The following is a 12996-nucleotide window of genomic DNA, read 5'->3' on the forward strand; positions in this document are numbered from 1 at the left end:
AAGCAATACCCTTTAACCCCAAATGAACCTCCTCTCCTTGGATTGCCTCCTGTCCCTTGATGGCAACAACAACTCCCCTTTCCATTCGGTTTGCGAACTTACTCGCAAGCGTCAACCGATTTCGCAGTGACCATTATTTGCCCCCCCTTGAGCACACTATTTTCCTATACTTATTACAAAGCTCTCTTTTTTTTCCCTTCTTCCCCTTCTCTTATCCATCTTTAAATCTTTATATATACATTATCTTTACTTTATATTTTTACATATTTTTGTATATTTTCTTGCCGGTCATCCTTCTTGTCACTCCTCCTCTCTTCTCCTGTCCTGCAAATGTTCAGCAAATTCTTGGGCTTTCTTTGGGTCTGAGAACCGTCTATTCCATTCCCCAGGAATAAATACTTTGAGTACTGCTGGATGTCTTAATATAAAGTTATACCCTTTCTTCAATAAGATTGTTTTCGCCGCGTTGAATTCCTTCCTCTTCTTTAAAAGTTCAAAGCTTGTGTCCGGGTAAAAAAATATTTTTTGTCCCTTATATTCCAATGGTTTATTGTCTTCTCTAACCTTCTTTCTTGCCTGCTCCAGTATGTTCTCTCTTGTCGTATATCTTAGAAATTTTACCAATATGGAGCTCAATTTTTGATGTGGTGTTGGTTTTGGTACCAGTGCTCTATGCGCCCTTTCCATTTCTATTCATCATGTGAATCTGTCGTTCCCACCACCTTCAGGATCCATCCTTTTATAAATTCCTTCATTCTGACCCTTCTTTGCCTTCTTTCAGGCCCACTATTTTTATGTTGTTTCATCTACTGTAGTTTTCCAATACGTCAATTTTTTGTGACAATAAATCTTGTCTCTTTAATTTTTTTTCGCTCTCTTCCAACTTCCCTCTTAAATCATTTATTTCCATTTCTACAGCAGCTTCTCTTTCCTCCACATTTTCTACTCTTTTCCCTATTTCAGTCATGACCAACTCTAACTTTCTGTCTTCAGTTCTTTTAATTTTTCTTTTGATTGAACTAAATTGTAATGATAGCAATTATTTTAATGACCTCATTTGTTCTTCAAAAAAGGTTTTATCTAAACTTTGTCCTTCTATTTTACCTTCTTCTTTCCTTTGAAATTCTTGATCTTCTTCCTCCTCTTCTTCTGTGTCTGTATCTATGTCTGTGTCATCTTCTTCTCTTCTATCTTCATCCTTCTCTGGTGTGCTGCTTCTGTATCCTTGCTGGGCCCCCTGCTGCAGGCCGACCCACTGCTGGGTCTCCTGCCGCAGGTCGACCCCTGTCGGTTGCCCAGTTGCCGCTTACGCTCTTCCAGCCCTTCTTTCTCTTTCTCACCACTCTTCTTTTTTATTCACTTCCCCCAGCCGAACGCCCCGATACTGGGCGTCTCTCAGCTGGCCACTCTGCAGCTGGCCACTCTTCAGCTGAGTCCCCCTCCTGTCGGCGTTAACCTTTTCTTTTACTTGCAACTCTTTGCGCATGCGCAGTTGCGCACCCCTTCTTGGCTCAAAGAGCCATTTTTGAAGTCCGCCGGTCGGGAGGACACCGCTCCTCTGGGGACTCACCAACACCGGAGATCGGCCGCTCCTCTCCACGGTGGCTCTCTGCTCCGATGTGCAAGTAAGGCCTTCTTTCTTCTCCAGTGATTTCCTTCTTCCCTTTTCTCTGTTATTCTTACCTTTTCTCTTTTGGGTGCCATCTTCTGTCTCTTCTCTGTAACTTTATCTTTCTCTTCATGTATTTTATGTTTATTGAGCTCTGTTTTTTCCCACTTTTTTTTAATTTTCTCTGGAGAGGGCTGTTTCCACCCGACCAGCCTCTACTCCACCCCTTCATCAAATGCAGTTGAGTAGTGTTAGGTCTGCATTGTTCATGAATGAGTGAGACAAACACCAGACTGAGTCGAAATCAGGGTTCTTTGTTCTTTATTACCGGATTGTAACACTTGCGACTAACAAAGTTAGTCGGAGAATGCATTCTGCCGTTATCAGCAAAATGGTGATTTTTTTATACCCTTGGATACATGTTTAGAACATCATCATATCATTACTTGTCCAATGACTAAAACTGTTGCTATCCTTTCCCTGCTAGCTTCCTGCCTCTCAATCCATCAATGTCTCTCTTATCTTGTAAGTACAAGGATGCATTCTGTTACTCCTTAGTACTGGGTGACTCCTTCTCCGGTCCCATCTCATGATGTTTTACCTAACAGGAGTACAAGGACACCTCCCCTTCTTGTTACTGCCCTGTACAGGGTAACTCCCTACACATTCCCATCTCATGATGTTTTACCTTACAATAGGAAAAGGAGTTGGTAATATTATGATCATTTGAAAATTTAAATTCAGAAAAGTTCCCCTCACTTTCAACTTATTTTCCTCATGGATAGTTTTAAAATGAATGCTTATTTTATATCCAGTGTTCAAAGTAGCAAACTTTTAAATATGCAAAATAATAAAAAGTACAGGTAATCTTCGCCACAGTGTCCAACCTTGCTTCTGCCCTATACTTTATGGGTCTAGTCATTTTTTTCATATCCTGTTTGGAGCAGTGACCTCAAAGGAATATGTTAAAAGGATCTCAACATCATTAAGTTCCCAGGAGAATAAATAGTTTCATGCTTTTTATTAATTTTCTGAATTTGTGAAAACCATTTGAATGAAATGATCTGTGAAAAGATCTGTGCATTTAGCTCAAAAATGCTTGAAAAAGCTTCATCTTAACATGTGGAAAAGTTTTCAAAAATAATATATTTTGACCATCATTTACAAAATTATAAAACCAAACAGGTTTCTGAGCATGACTGTGGCCTCCTGTACTGTTGTAAAAAGGATAGCCATATTTGGTTTTTCCAAGGATGAGAATGTAAATTTAATGTCAAATTGAAGACAAGTTTTAGCCTTTTCTAAATTACTGACCAGAAGAGAAATCCTGTTGAAATGGAAAGATGATTTTCCACCTAGTTACAGAATACCATGTCCTTTTGGAGTCTAGAGAAAATTAGACAAAATTTCAGGAAAATTAAGGTCATGTTCGATAAGACATGGGATCTATTTATGGTTTATTACCACAATTTGAATAATTAAGGTACATGGATGCGGTAGATCGGTATGTTTTGTTGGACCTGCTCGATTCCAAGGCTGATAATAAAATTAATTCAACCTTACTTAGAAGTAGAGGTTGGAGCAACTGTTATTTTTTCATTTAGTTAGACTTTTTTTTCTCTTTTCTCGGGACAACAAATACTTATGGGATTCATGTACTATCATTAATGTGCGATATGATGAGCAATATAGGTCTTAGGTTCTTTAGGAACCAGTTATGTTCTCGATTAAACTCAATAAAAGTATTTTAAAAATGAAATTAAATAAAAAAGGCCCATCACAGGGTTGATGAACAGCGTCTCGTCTTCTGCTAGGCACATTGCGATCTTCTGGATTCTATAACGAATCTACAACTGCGGTTACTCATTTTCTCCATCAGTATCAAAATGAGTCAGGTCCTTTATCTGTGAAAATAGCTCTTCCCTCTAGCAGAGCCTGTCCTATTAGACGTGACCTGCAGCCTTGCATTCACAACATTTATATTCTTAGGTCCTGCCTCACAACCTCTTTTGGATGTGTACATTCTACAGAAATACTTTTATTATATTTTCAGCATATTTATATTGTCATACATTTTTAAAATAAAAAGGCTCTGCTCCAATACACTTTTTTTTTTGCATGATGATGCAGCTTTTTGTTCCATTCTCACCGTCCAACTGGGCCCTAACCTTCAGCACCGTAAATGTTTCATATCTTCTAAATATTAGAAAGGTAATTCAATTTGCATTGTTTTACCATGATATCAACAATAAAATATTGTTTGTTTAACGATCATGGACTCATAACCAGAACACACAAATTCACTGAAATCAGCACTTATTTTATATATAATTTTTAAATATCAAAACAAATGCTAGATTAGCTTAGGTTGCAAAATCTTCAGAAGTTTCAGCTGCTAACCTCTCCACTGACATCCCATAAGTGAATACAGGTGCATGATGCCCTCAGCCTCCTCTTCTGAAAGTCCACCTAAGCTCCTTGGTCTTGGTGATGTTAAGAGGAAGGTGGTTGTTCTGGCATTAAGACCATATTCCTGAGATCCATCCTGTGTTTTGACTCATAATTACCTGTTTTTCAGCCATCAACTGTGATATTGTCAGCAAATTTACAGATTGCCTTGGTGCCAAACTTGCGTATGCAATTGTGGGTATAGAGCAGGAGACTATGTATGCGGCCTTGAAATGTCTTTTTGTCAATGGTCAGTGAAGAGAATGTGATGCTGTCAATCTTCACTGGCAGGGATCTTCTGATGAAGTCGATGATCTGATTGCAAAGGGAGAGAGAGTCCCAGATACTGGAGTTTAATTATTAGTTTTGTGGGTACGATGGCATTTACACTGTAATCAGTGAACAACAGCCTGACCTAGATGTTCTTGTGGTTCAGGTGATCTGGCACAGAGTGGAGAGACAACTGTTGACCTGTTTTGGCGGTAGGTAAGTTGAACTAGGTCCATGTCCTTCCCAAGACAGAAGTTGATTTGCTCCTTAGCAACCACTTCATCAAAATGGAGGCAAGTGCCACTGGCTAGTGATCATTGAGGCAGGTCACATTGCTCTTGGAGACTGGTATGATGGTTTGAAGTAGGCAGCGACTGCCCATCACAGCAGTGGAGGGTTGAAAATATCTGTAAAACCTCCAGCCTTCACAGGTTAAGGAGGTAGCCGGGTACACCATCTAGGCTGGATGCTCTCTAAGGTTAATACTCCAATAGAAAGAAGATACAGAAGCCTGAGGCCTATCACGGGAAGGTTTAAAAATGGTTTTGCTCTAACAGCTATTGGACTCTTGATCTTCTCCATTCTACCCTGATCATAACACTACACCAAGTCCACCAACAGTCTGCACCTTTGTAACATCATGGTGTGTTTTTTTGCACAAAATGCAACTGTTAATATCTATCCTTTATTATCTTGAGAGACTTCATAGTGGAGAAGCAAACCAGAGGTAAATGTGAGAGACTGCAGATGCTGGAACACAGGAGGAACATGCAAAATGCCGGAGCAGTTCAGTTGAAGGGTTTTGGCTCAAAGCATTGACTGTCTATGGCCTTCCACAGATACTGGCTGACCCATTGAATTCCTCCAGCATTTTGTGTGTTTATCCTTTTATTAACATTTTTCTCTGGTGTGGTAAGCTCATTTATACTTATTGTTTGTCCGTCTTTTTTTACATAGCTGTGTTGCTCTAGTAAGCAAGAGTTTCAATGCATTTTTTCATTGTGTATATGTATGTGGGAGTAAATTCTCAGTTATCCAAACTCAAGAACATTACATTAAAATCCCCAGAAAGATCCAGCATGTAATCATATTCATGATGGAAGATGTCAGTGTGCTCCCAGAGCTGCTGTGGGACACAGCATCATGGCTCCTTCTGACTTCTCAATCACTAATGAACTGTGAAAATACTTATAACAGTAGTTTACTTGTGAACTCTTATCAGAACTTGCAACATAGGAAGGTGAAAGTTTGAATCCTTTTCCTTTGGATCTAGGTAAGCTCTGAGTTAACATTGTTTGTCAGTCATGCAGATTGTTTATGTCGAGGGAACCTAAAATACTAATTTGCCCTGGAGGACAAAAAAGCACCTGTTTAATTTAAAGATGGTTACGCCTGTGTTGTGAAACCTGCTAAACATTCCAATACTGCTCGCTGTTTTCCAAAGAAAGAATGTGAAGATGCAAAACCAACAGCTCAGTGTAAGGTAATAAAATTGATGTAGGATTTTCTAACGAAGTGGTCTCAAATGTACAGGTATAGTCTCATTTCTGCTTGACCATGTGTTGCAATATGCAGTTGGTGTTTTGTGACATGTTTGGCAATTATGAAGAAATCATTCAGGATCTGTTAGCCTTTTGTACATTAATTAAATTTAAACTAGTGAATGTGAATAATCAACCCCTGATGAGATGGCTAATAGAACCAGCCATGGAAATAGGTTGAGAGACTTGCTAAATTGCTCACTGAGAAGACCCTTTTTTTTTCCCAAATCTAAGATATTAAACTGGGATTTTAAATTCCCAGAGTAATCAATGAGTTATGAAAGAAACACTGTGCAAAAGATGAACATACACAGGATTCCAACTCCTCCCCAAGCATGAGGCATTGATGGTGCTGGATGATATTCCAATGCTTCATATCAGTGGCAGTAATGGCCTGTGTTTGCTCCATTAAAAAATGGGGTTTAAACAACAGCCATTTTGATGTTATCAATTTGGCACATGGGGAATATAACAGAATATTACTGAGCTAGACAAGAAAGGTTCTTGCATGAACTACATCAGTAGATCTCAGCAGGGTGTTAAAAGCGAACTGTGCTCCAAGAGGAATGGGAAGATTCAATCTGGATCTCTTTCTGTTTGTTGGATCATTTGGACATCCAGCAGCCAGACATATTAGGATGCTCATTTACTTTCCTATTTATCGTTTTTTTTATATAATGTCCAGAAAAAAAAGGGCAAACTTACGCTCTTGGTGAATGGCCGACAGCCATATGATGTTGAATTCAAAGTTATTGTCAGAGTACATATATGACATATACAACCGAGATTTTTTCCCCCGCAGGCTAGGCAGAATTTCTACTTATCCGTAACTGTGCTTAAGATAAAAGATATGTATGTAACAGAGAGAAATGTCAACAATGGAAGAGATATAAACTGCGCAAGAACAGAAAAATTAACATTTTGTAATAAATGGTGAGCAAAGTAAGAATACTTAAATGAGTCAATGACTGAGTCTCGCTCTTTAACAATCTTGATGGTTAAGGGGTAGCAACTATTCCTGAATCTGGTCATACGAGTCCTGTGGCACCTATACTCTTTTCCTGATGGCAGCAGGGAGAACAGAGCTTGTCCTGGGTGATGTGCATCTGTGATGGTTGCTGCTGTTCTCTGACGGCAGCGTTCCATGGCGATGTTCTTGATGGTGAGGAGAGTTTGGCCTGTGATGTTCTGAGTTGCATCCATTACCTTTTGCAGGGCTTTCTACTCAGAAATATTGGTGCCCCCATGGCAGGCCATGACGCAAATTAGCACATTCTCCAAGGTTTCTAATGACCTATTGAACCTTCACAAACTCCTTAGGATGTAAAGGCAAGGATCTGCTTTCTTCATGATGGCGTTAATGTAGGGTCCAGGAAAGATGGTGACTCCCAGGAATTTAAATTTGCTCAACCTCTCCACCTCTGATCTCCTGAATGATCACTGGGTCGTATCCTCTGGTTTTACCACCACCTCCTTGGTTTTGGTGATATTGAGTGCAAGGTTTTATTTTCAATCTCTCTCGTTTGCTGATCCAGCTCCCCTTTTGCACAGCCCACTGCTATTGTAGTGTCAGCAAATTTGTAGATGGCGTTATTGTTGTCCTGGGCCACACGGCCGTAGGTGTAAAGTGAGTCGAGCAGGGGGCTAAGTATGGAATCCTGGGGTGTTCTGGTGCTGATGGAGATTAAGAAGGAGTTGTTCTTGCCAATCCATATGGATTGTGGTCTGGAGGTGAGGACATTCAGGATCCAATTGCACAGTGGACTATTGAGGCCCATGTCTTGGGGTTTGCTGATGAGTGACATCATATTTAAAACCAGTTGTTTTTGGAAGCCTTCCTAATTCATTTAGCTTTTGACCTTTGCCAAGTCTTGTCCATTAATTCCATTTTGAGGGCATTTTTCCACGCCACTTGCCACTTTTGTGACACAATTAAAATGATATTAACTCCGAGAGGTAACCACGACTAATTTTTTTTCCAAAAACTGAATAGAATCTACATTCTAAAGTTTGAACAGTCATCACGTTTGAAAGATTTTCTCAAAATTGTTGTTAGTGAAATAATTGTCTTCAACATCCCAGAGTTTTACCCGAAACGGGAGCTGTACTCCCATTGGAGAACAAGACAAGAGCTGATTTTCCAGCATTAAAAATTTACAAACGTGCAGCTTAAGAGTAATCTTTGAACAAGATGTTATCAGATGTTTGGTGCTAACGAGTGATATTATAGCAAAGGCCACAAGTACATCAAAAACTGGAGAAGTTCCAGTTCAATTTAAAATTGAATTAACAATGACATCTAATTTGATTCTAATTTTATAGACAAATATCAATGGGCCTAGTTGGCTGGTTAAACAGTAGGTAAGTATACGCAGGTTACCTCAAGAATCGCAAGGTTTTATTTTCTCAATTGAATTTAAACTAATTAAATAGCTCCATCATTTAAATGTACTTCATGAGGCAAAAAGCTGACAGGTGCAATTAATGCAGTTGTTTCTTATTTGTGGTCATTATCCTCCAGATTGGCTTAATTGGATCAGTGAACTAAATGCCAGAAACCACAATCCACATCGATAAATCACTGACAGAAATTAAGTTGTTCCTAAGAGATGCAGAAGCTCCATTGGAAAGTGATCTGATTAAATGTGATGAGAATAGAGTCAATCCCCCCCAAGTTCACCACAGCTCACCAGGTCAAAAAAAATGTGATTTTTGAAAGTTGTGCAAGCTTTTGCCTAGATTCCCTTACGATGCAGGAGAGGAATGTTGTTTAAAAATTACCTCCTGTGGTTGGAGATGGAACATATTCATTATTTTGAACTACTATTTAAATACAAGTATTGATCTGAATTTCATCCCTATCTATTCTGTATATTCACTTGCCCAAGAAATGAATTTGCTTAATATTTAGTCCTAGTCACAGCAAAGTGTAAACAATCTGTCAGCAGAAAGACATGCACATGGTAATAATAGATATGCAGGAGTATGAGAAACAACCTAAGCTTAAAGATGCAATTTTAGAATGACATTTCTGCGCCCATTTTGACAAATATTGAAGACTTGCTTGATAAATTGGAGGAATGCATTTTTTTTAAATTTTGATTAATTTCTGGGTTTTTGGAGGGGTTTATTGATACAGAAAAATTAATCAACTTTAATCATCACCAATTCTTCAGTCAATCTTGTGCATCAAACCGTTGGTCTCTGTAAGAACAACTAAATCCAGACAATACTCATGAAAAAACTGATCTGTGACATTATTTTTCCCTGACTTTCAAAAAATGCAGATATGAGATTCTTGCTTCTTGTTCAAAACTACGATGAAAGGCTGACCTTCAATCTGCTTTTAAGAAAATGCTTCATGTTGTATTTTATGCACAGAAGTTGAAGTCTTTGCAATCTGCCAGGAAACGTTTTCTACTCAAAAAATTAACTTGTTTTTGCTATAATGAGCTTGTTAGTTGGATGTCTGAAGTTGAATCCTTGAACAATTAACAGTGTTTCTCATGAGTAACACAGTCTCTGGAATGAACTTCTTAAACTGAATGAATTTACCAAAATCTTGATTTCATTTCACATGATCATGCACACATTTCACTCATCCTATTCTCTACGCCACTGACTGGCACATCCCACAGAAAAACTGGGCATTTGAAAGACAAAATTTCATTCTGCCTGGTTACAATCTTCCAAGTTTTCTCCTAAAGTGCACCGTGCTACAAGAATTGAATATAATACAGGTACACAATCCTTTATCCGGAACCCTTGGGGGGGCAGTGTGTTCCGGATTTCAGAACAAAAGCCAGCTGCCCCAGAGTTAAGCCCACCCAAATTGTGCTGCCATATCCACCACCTTCCAGTCGAGCTGGTGTCTCTCTCCCACTCGCCCACCCGAGTCGTGCTGCCGTCTCTCTCTCCTCCCCCCCCCCGCCGGAGTCGCGCTGCTGTCTCTCCCCCACCCCTCCTCCCAACCTGCCCGCCTGAGTCACGTTGCTGTCTCTCTCTCTCTCTATCCCCCTCTGCAGTACCAGCACCAGGAAAAAAAATTGCCGGTTTTTGGAGCTTTCCTGATTTTAGATGTCCAGATAAAGGATTGTGTACCTGTACTCCAGTTATGACTAAACAGGTAGTTACATGGTTGATGGAGAAGAATAAAGAATATGGAAAAAAAAGTGTCAGCTTTTCATTAAAGATGCTGCTAGAGAAGAAACATCAATACTGATCGGTTGATGTAATATGCATTACCATGTTGCAAATTCTCCAAAATTGATTTCAGTGAATGCTCTCCAAGACAGAACATCCAGCTAAGTCTGTGGCAGTTAAAAGCCTTATAATTACATTATCAGCTCACTTAGTTATGGTGCTTTTATTGTGGGAAAAGTTACCTGTGTGAAACTCCTTCGCACAAGGGGTTAAAAAAATGGATGCTAAACCAAAAGAACTTATGGACAAATGACTATATATCTCGTCAAAGGAATGACTTTTGAATAGGAACATACAGGAGACAGATTGGCAACAAAAAACCCACAAAATTTATTAGCTCAATCACCAGTTACAGACTAGAGCATACATGGTAGGAGTGCACACAAAGGCTTGAATTGGAGGAATAGGGATTTCCATCTATGCTGGAGGTTATTAGGAATGACCTGAAGTGGAAGAATTTAAACAGGATGGTTAATTTTTGGGGGAACAAATGACAGCATCCACCAGCAATATGAAAAAAATGTCCATTTGTCATTGCACTGTAGATTTAACCATTTATTGTGCCCTTTATTGTTTGTGCTGTTCAGCAGTTCAAAGAATTTTTGTACCTCTATCCATGGCTAAATGCAAACCATCTGTAACATCCTACATAATTCATATAATAAACATCTTGTGATACATCTGGTCATATTCCTGGAATTAGAAGGATAAAATAACCCCTTGAGAATGTAATGGTTGCATATTCGCCATAGGTAATCTTCCTCAATTATTTATTCATTCTATTAAATTAGTAATTAAACCTTCAATCTTTAAATTTGGTTAGAAAGTCATTCATCACAAAATGTAGACCCATGTAATGCTAAATCTCAATTTCAGGAACCTGTGATTATTTTATAATAAACTTGCTTGAACCATGTAATGTGTTTTGATTTACTCTCTCACCTGGTTTAATACCATTCTTTGTGCTTTTCTGTCCAAAAATGTTGAATGCACTTTTTCCATTCAATTCTGATTTCTACCAACTGAAAAGCTGTCATAACTTTCAAATATACAACACAAGTAAATGTCACATTCAATCCTGTGCATAGATGATTTTGCTTCATTGTAAAACACTGCTGAATAATCTGACTACAGTAAATTGGTTGGAAAATTACATTGCTATTTTGATTTTATTTGACATTTAAATTGTGAATAATTTGAATGTTTCATGCAAGAATATGGGGATCTAAGTTTTAATTTTGTAAAAGGATGTTTCTAATTATAATTTGTGACTGATATTGCAGCTAATTTTTTAATGAAATTGTTATTTCTACACTTGTCAGATTTTGTCGTAAATTAAATTATCCTGCTCAGCAGTGTGTAATAAAAACCGACAACAGTGTTATGGCCCAGACTGGTGTTATTATTGGAGCATTAGCTATTTACTAATACAAAGAAATGTTGACAGGTTTGCTAATTTTCTTGTGAAATACCACTTTCTGTCTGTAATGTTAAGATTGTTTCTTACATTCTTTCATTGTATTTTACTAATTGTATGAACAGGATTTGAATATTTTGCTGACTATTCCTAGATAGTACTGAACTCTTAAATTTAGACAGACAGCACGGTTAATAGACCCTTTCAGTCCATGAGCCCCTGCCACCCAATTGACCTACAACCTCAGGTACGATTTTTTTTTAGAATGGTGGGAGGAAACCCATGCAGCCATGGAGAGAACATGCAAACCCCTTGCAGATTGGAACCCCAGTCACTGGCACTGTAACAGCATTGCACTTACTGCTACATAACCATGCTGCCCTTAATTATCTTATTTTTTTTCCCTCCTTAGTTCCTTCTGGATATCAAGCCTCTGGCTATAGCCTTCATGCACATGAATGGAGAAGTGCTAAACTAACGTATCCACCTGCCAATAAGCACCATAATACTTACCATGATGTGGCACTGAGTGACGATGAATGGGAAAAACCCACCACTAGTGGGTAAGTTGTACAATTTATACTTTGTGAAATTATAGTTTTTGCCCATGCTTCATTTTAGGTCAAAAGGCTTTGGCTATGAAATTAACAACTTGAATAATAAGCTGGAACATCGTTCTGTTTTCTTATGTTCAGAAAAATCATATAATAAATCAAGCTAAGACTAGTTTTAGCTTTTCTCTTGTAAATAAAATAGTATACTGTGTATGAATACTTCTCCCATTTTCCCCCTAAATTTCTATTCATGGTTTTCTGATGTCAGCAAATTTGGAAATGGATGCAATTCCAACAGCAATTCATGATTAATGATCAAGAACAGAATCCTGTTAGTTTCTTCCCCCTTCTTTGTGTAGTGTCTCCACTACCTGGCAAACCGAATTCAGTTAACTCTGTGATTATAGGGATTGAATCAGAGATTTTACTGGTTTGAATAAGTAAATAGTGACTGGTGTATTTTTGCAATGCAGACCCGCAGCTACCTAATTATAAAAGGTATTGAGACAATTTAGCCAATCTAATAATGTAAAATATATTATTGATCTTGGGCAGTCCCTCAGGATTGAGGATGACTTGCTTTACTCCAGTTTTGTGGTTTCTGAGGAAGGTATTGAGGCTAATGTAGAAACTGCATGGGTAAAGAAGTGGCTGACAAGGCAGGCAGCTGGGTAGTTTGTAAATAAGGATACTCTTTCCACCACTAACATAGGGTTTCCAACGCATTCCTTCAAGACTCATTATCTGGAATGCTCCTCACTTTGAGTGGTCATGAGCTTGATTGTAGGTGATATCGCATTTCTTCAAGAAAGCTTTGGACACCCTTGAATTTTAATCTCTGGCCACTGAAAGTAGTGCAAATTGCTTACCTTGTGACCACGAATTTACATTGAGTCTTCCGATATAGTTCTTTAGACACAAAAGGAAATCTTGAAGAAACCAAGCAACCATGTT

At 38.5% G+C, this 12996-nt stretch overlaps 2 protein-coding genes across 6 annotated transcripts in view; one reads left to right on the top strand and one right to left on the bottom strand.

Annotated features, from left to right (window-relative positions):
* The window catches only part of grip1 (glutamate receptor interacting protein 1), a 305651-nt gene that overhangs the window by 278638 nt on the left and 14017 nt on the right, over positions 1–12996 (top strand). For all 3 annotated transcript variants that reach the window (XM_069903992.1, XM_069903990.1, XM_069903991.1), the window contains one exon: positions 11901–12051. In XM_069903992.1, coding sequence (XP_069760093.1) covers positions 11901–12051 — 151 coding nt within the window. The remainder of the gene's footprint in view (positions 1–11900; positions 12052–12996) is intronic.
* helb (helicase (DNA) B) overlaps positions 1–12996 on the bottom strand; it is an 83861-nt gene that overhangs the window by 18427 nt on the left and 52438 nt on the right. The gene's annotated exons all lie outside the window — the stretch shown is intronic.

Source organism: Narcine bancroftii, chromosome 11 (genome assembly GCF_036971445.1).
Source record: "Narcine bancroftii isolate sNarBan1 chromosome 11, sNarBan1.hap1, whole genome shotgun sequence".
Lineage (NCBI taxonomy): Eukaryota > Metazoa > Chordata > Chondrichthyes > Torpediniformes > Narcinidae > Narcine > Narcine bancroftii.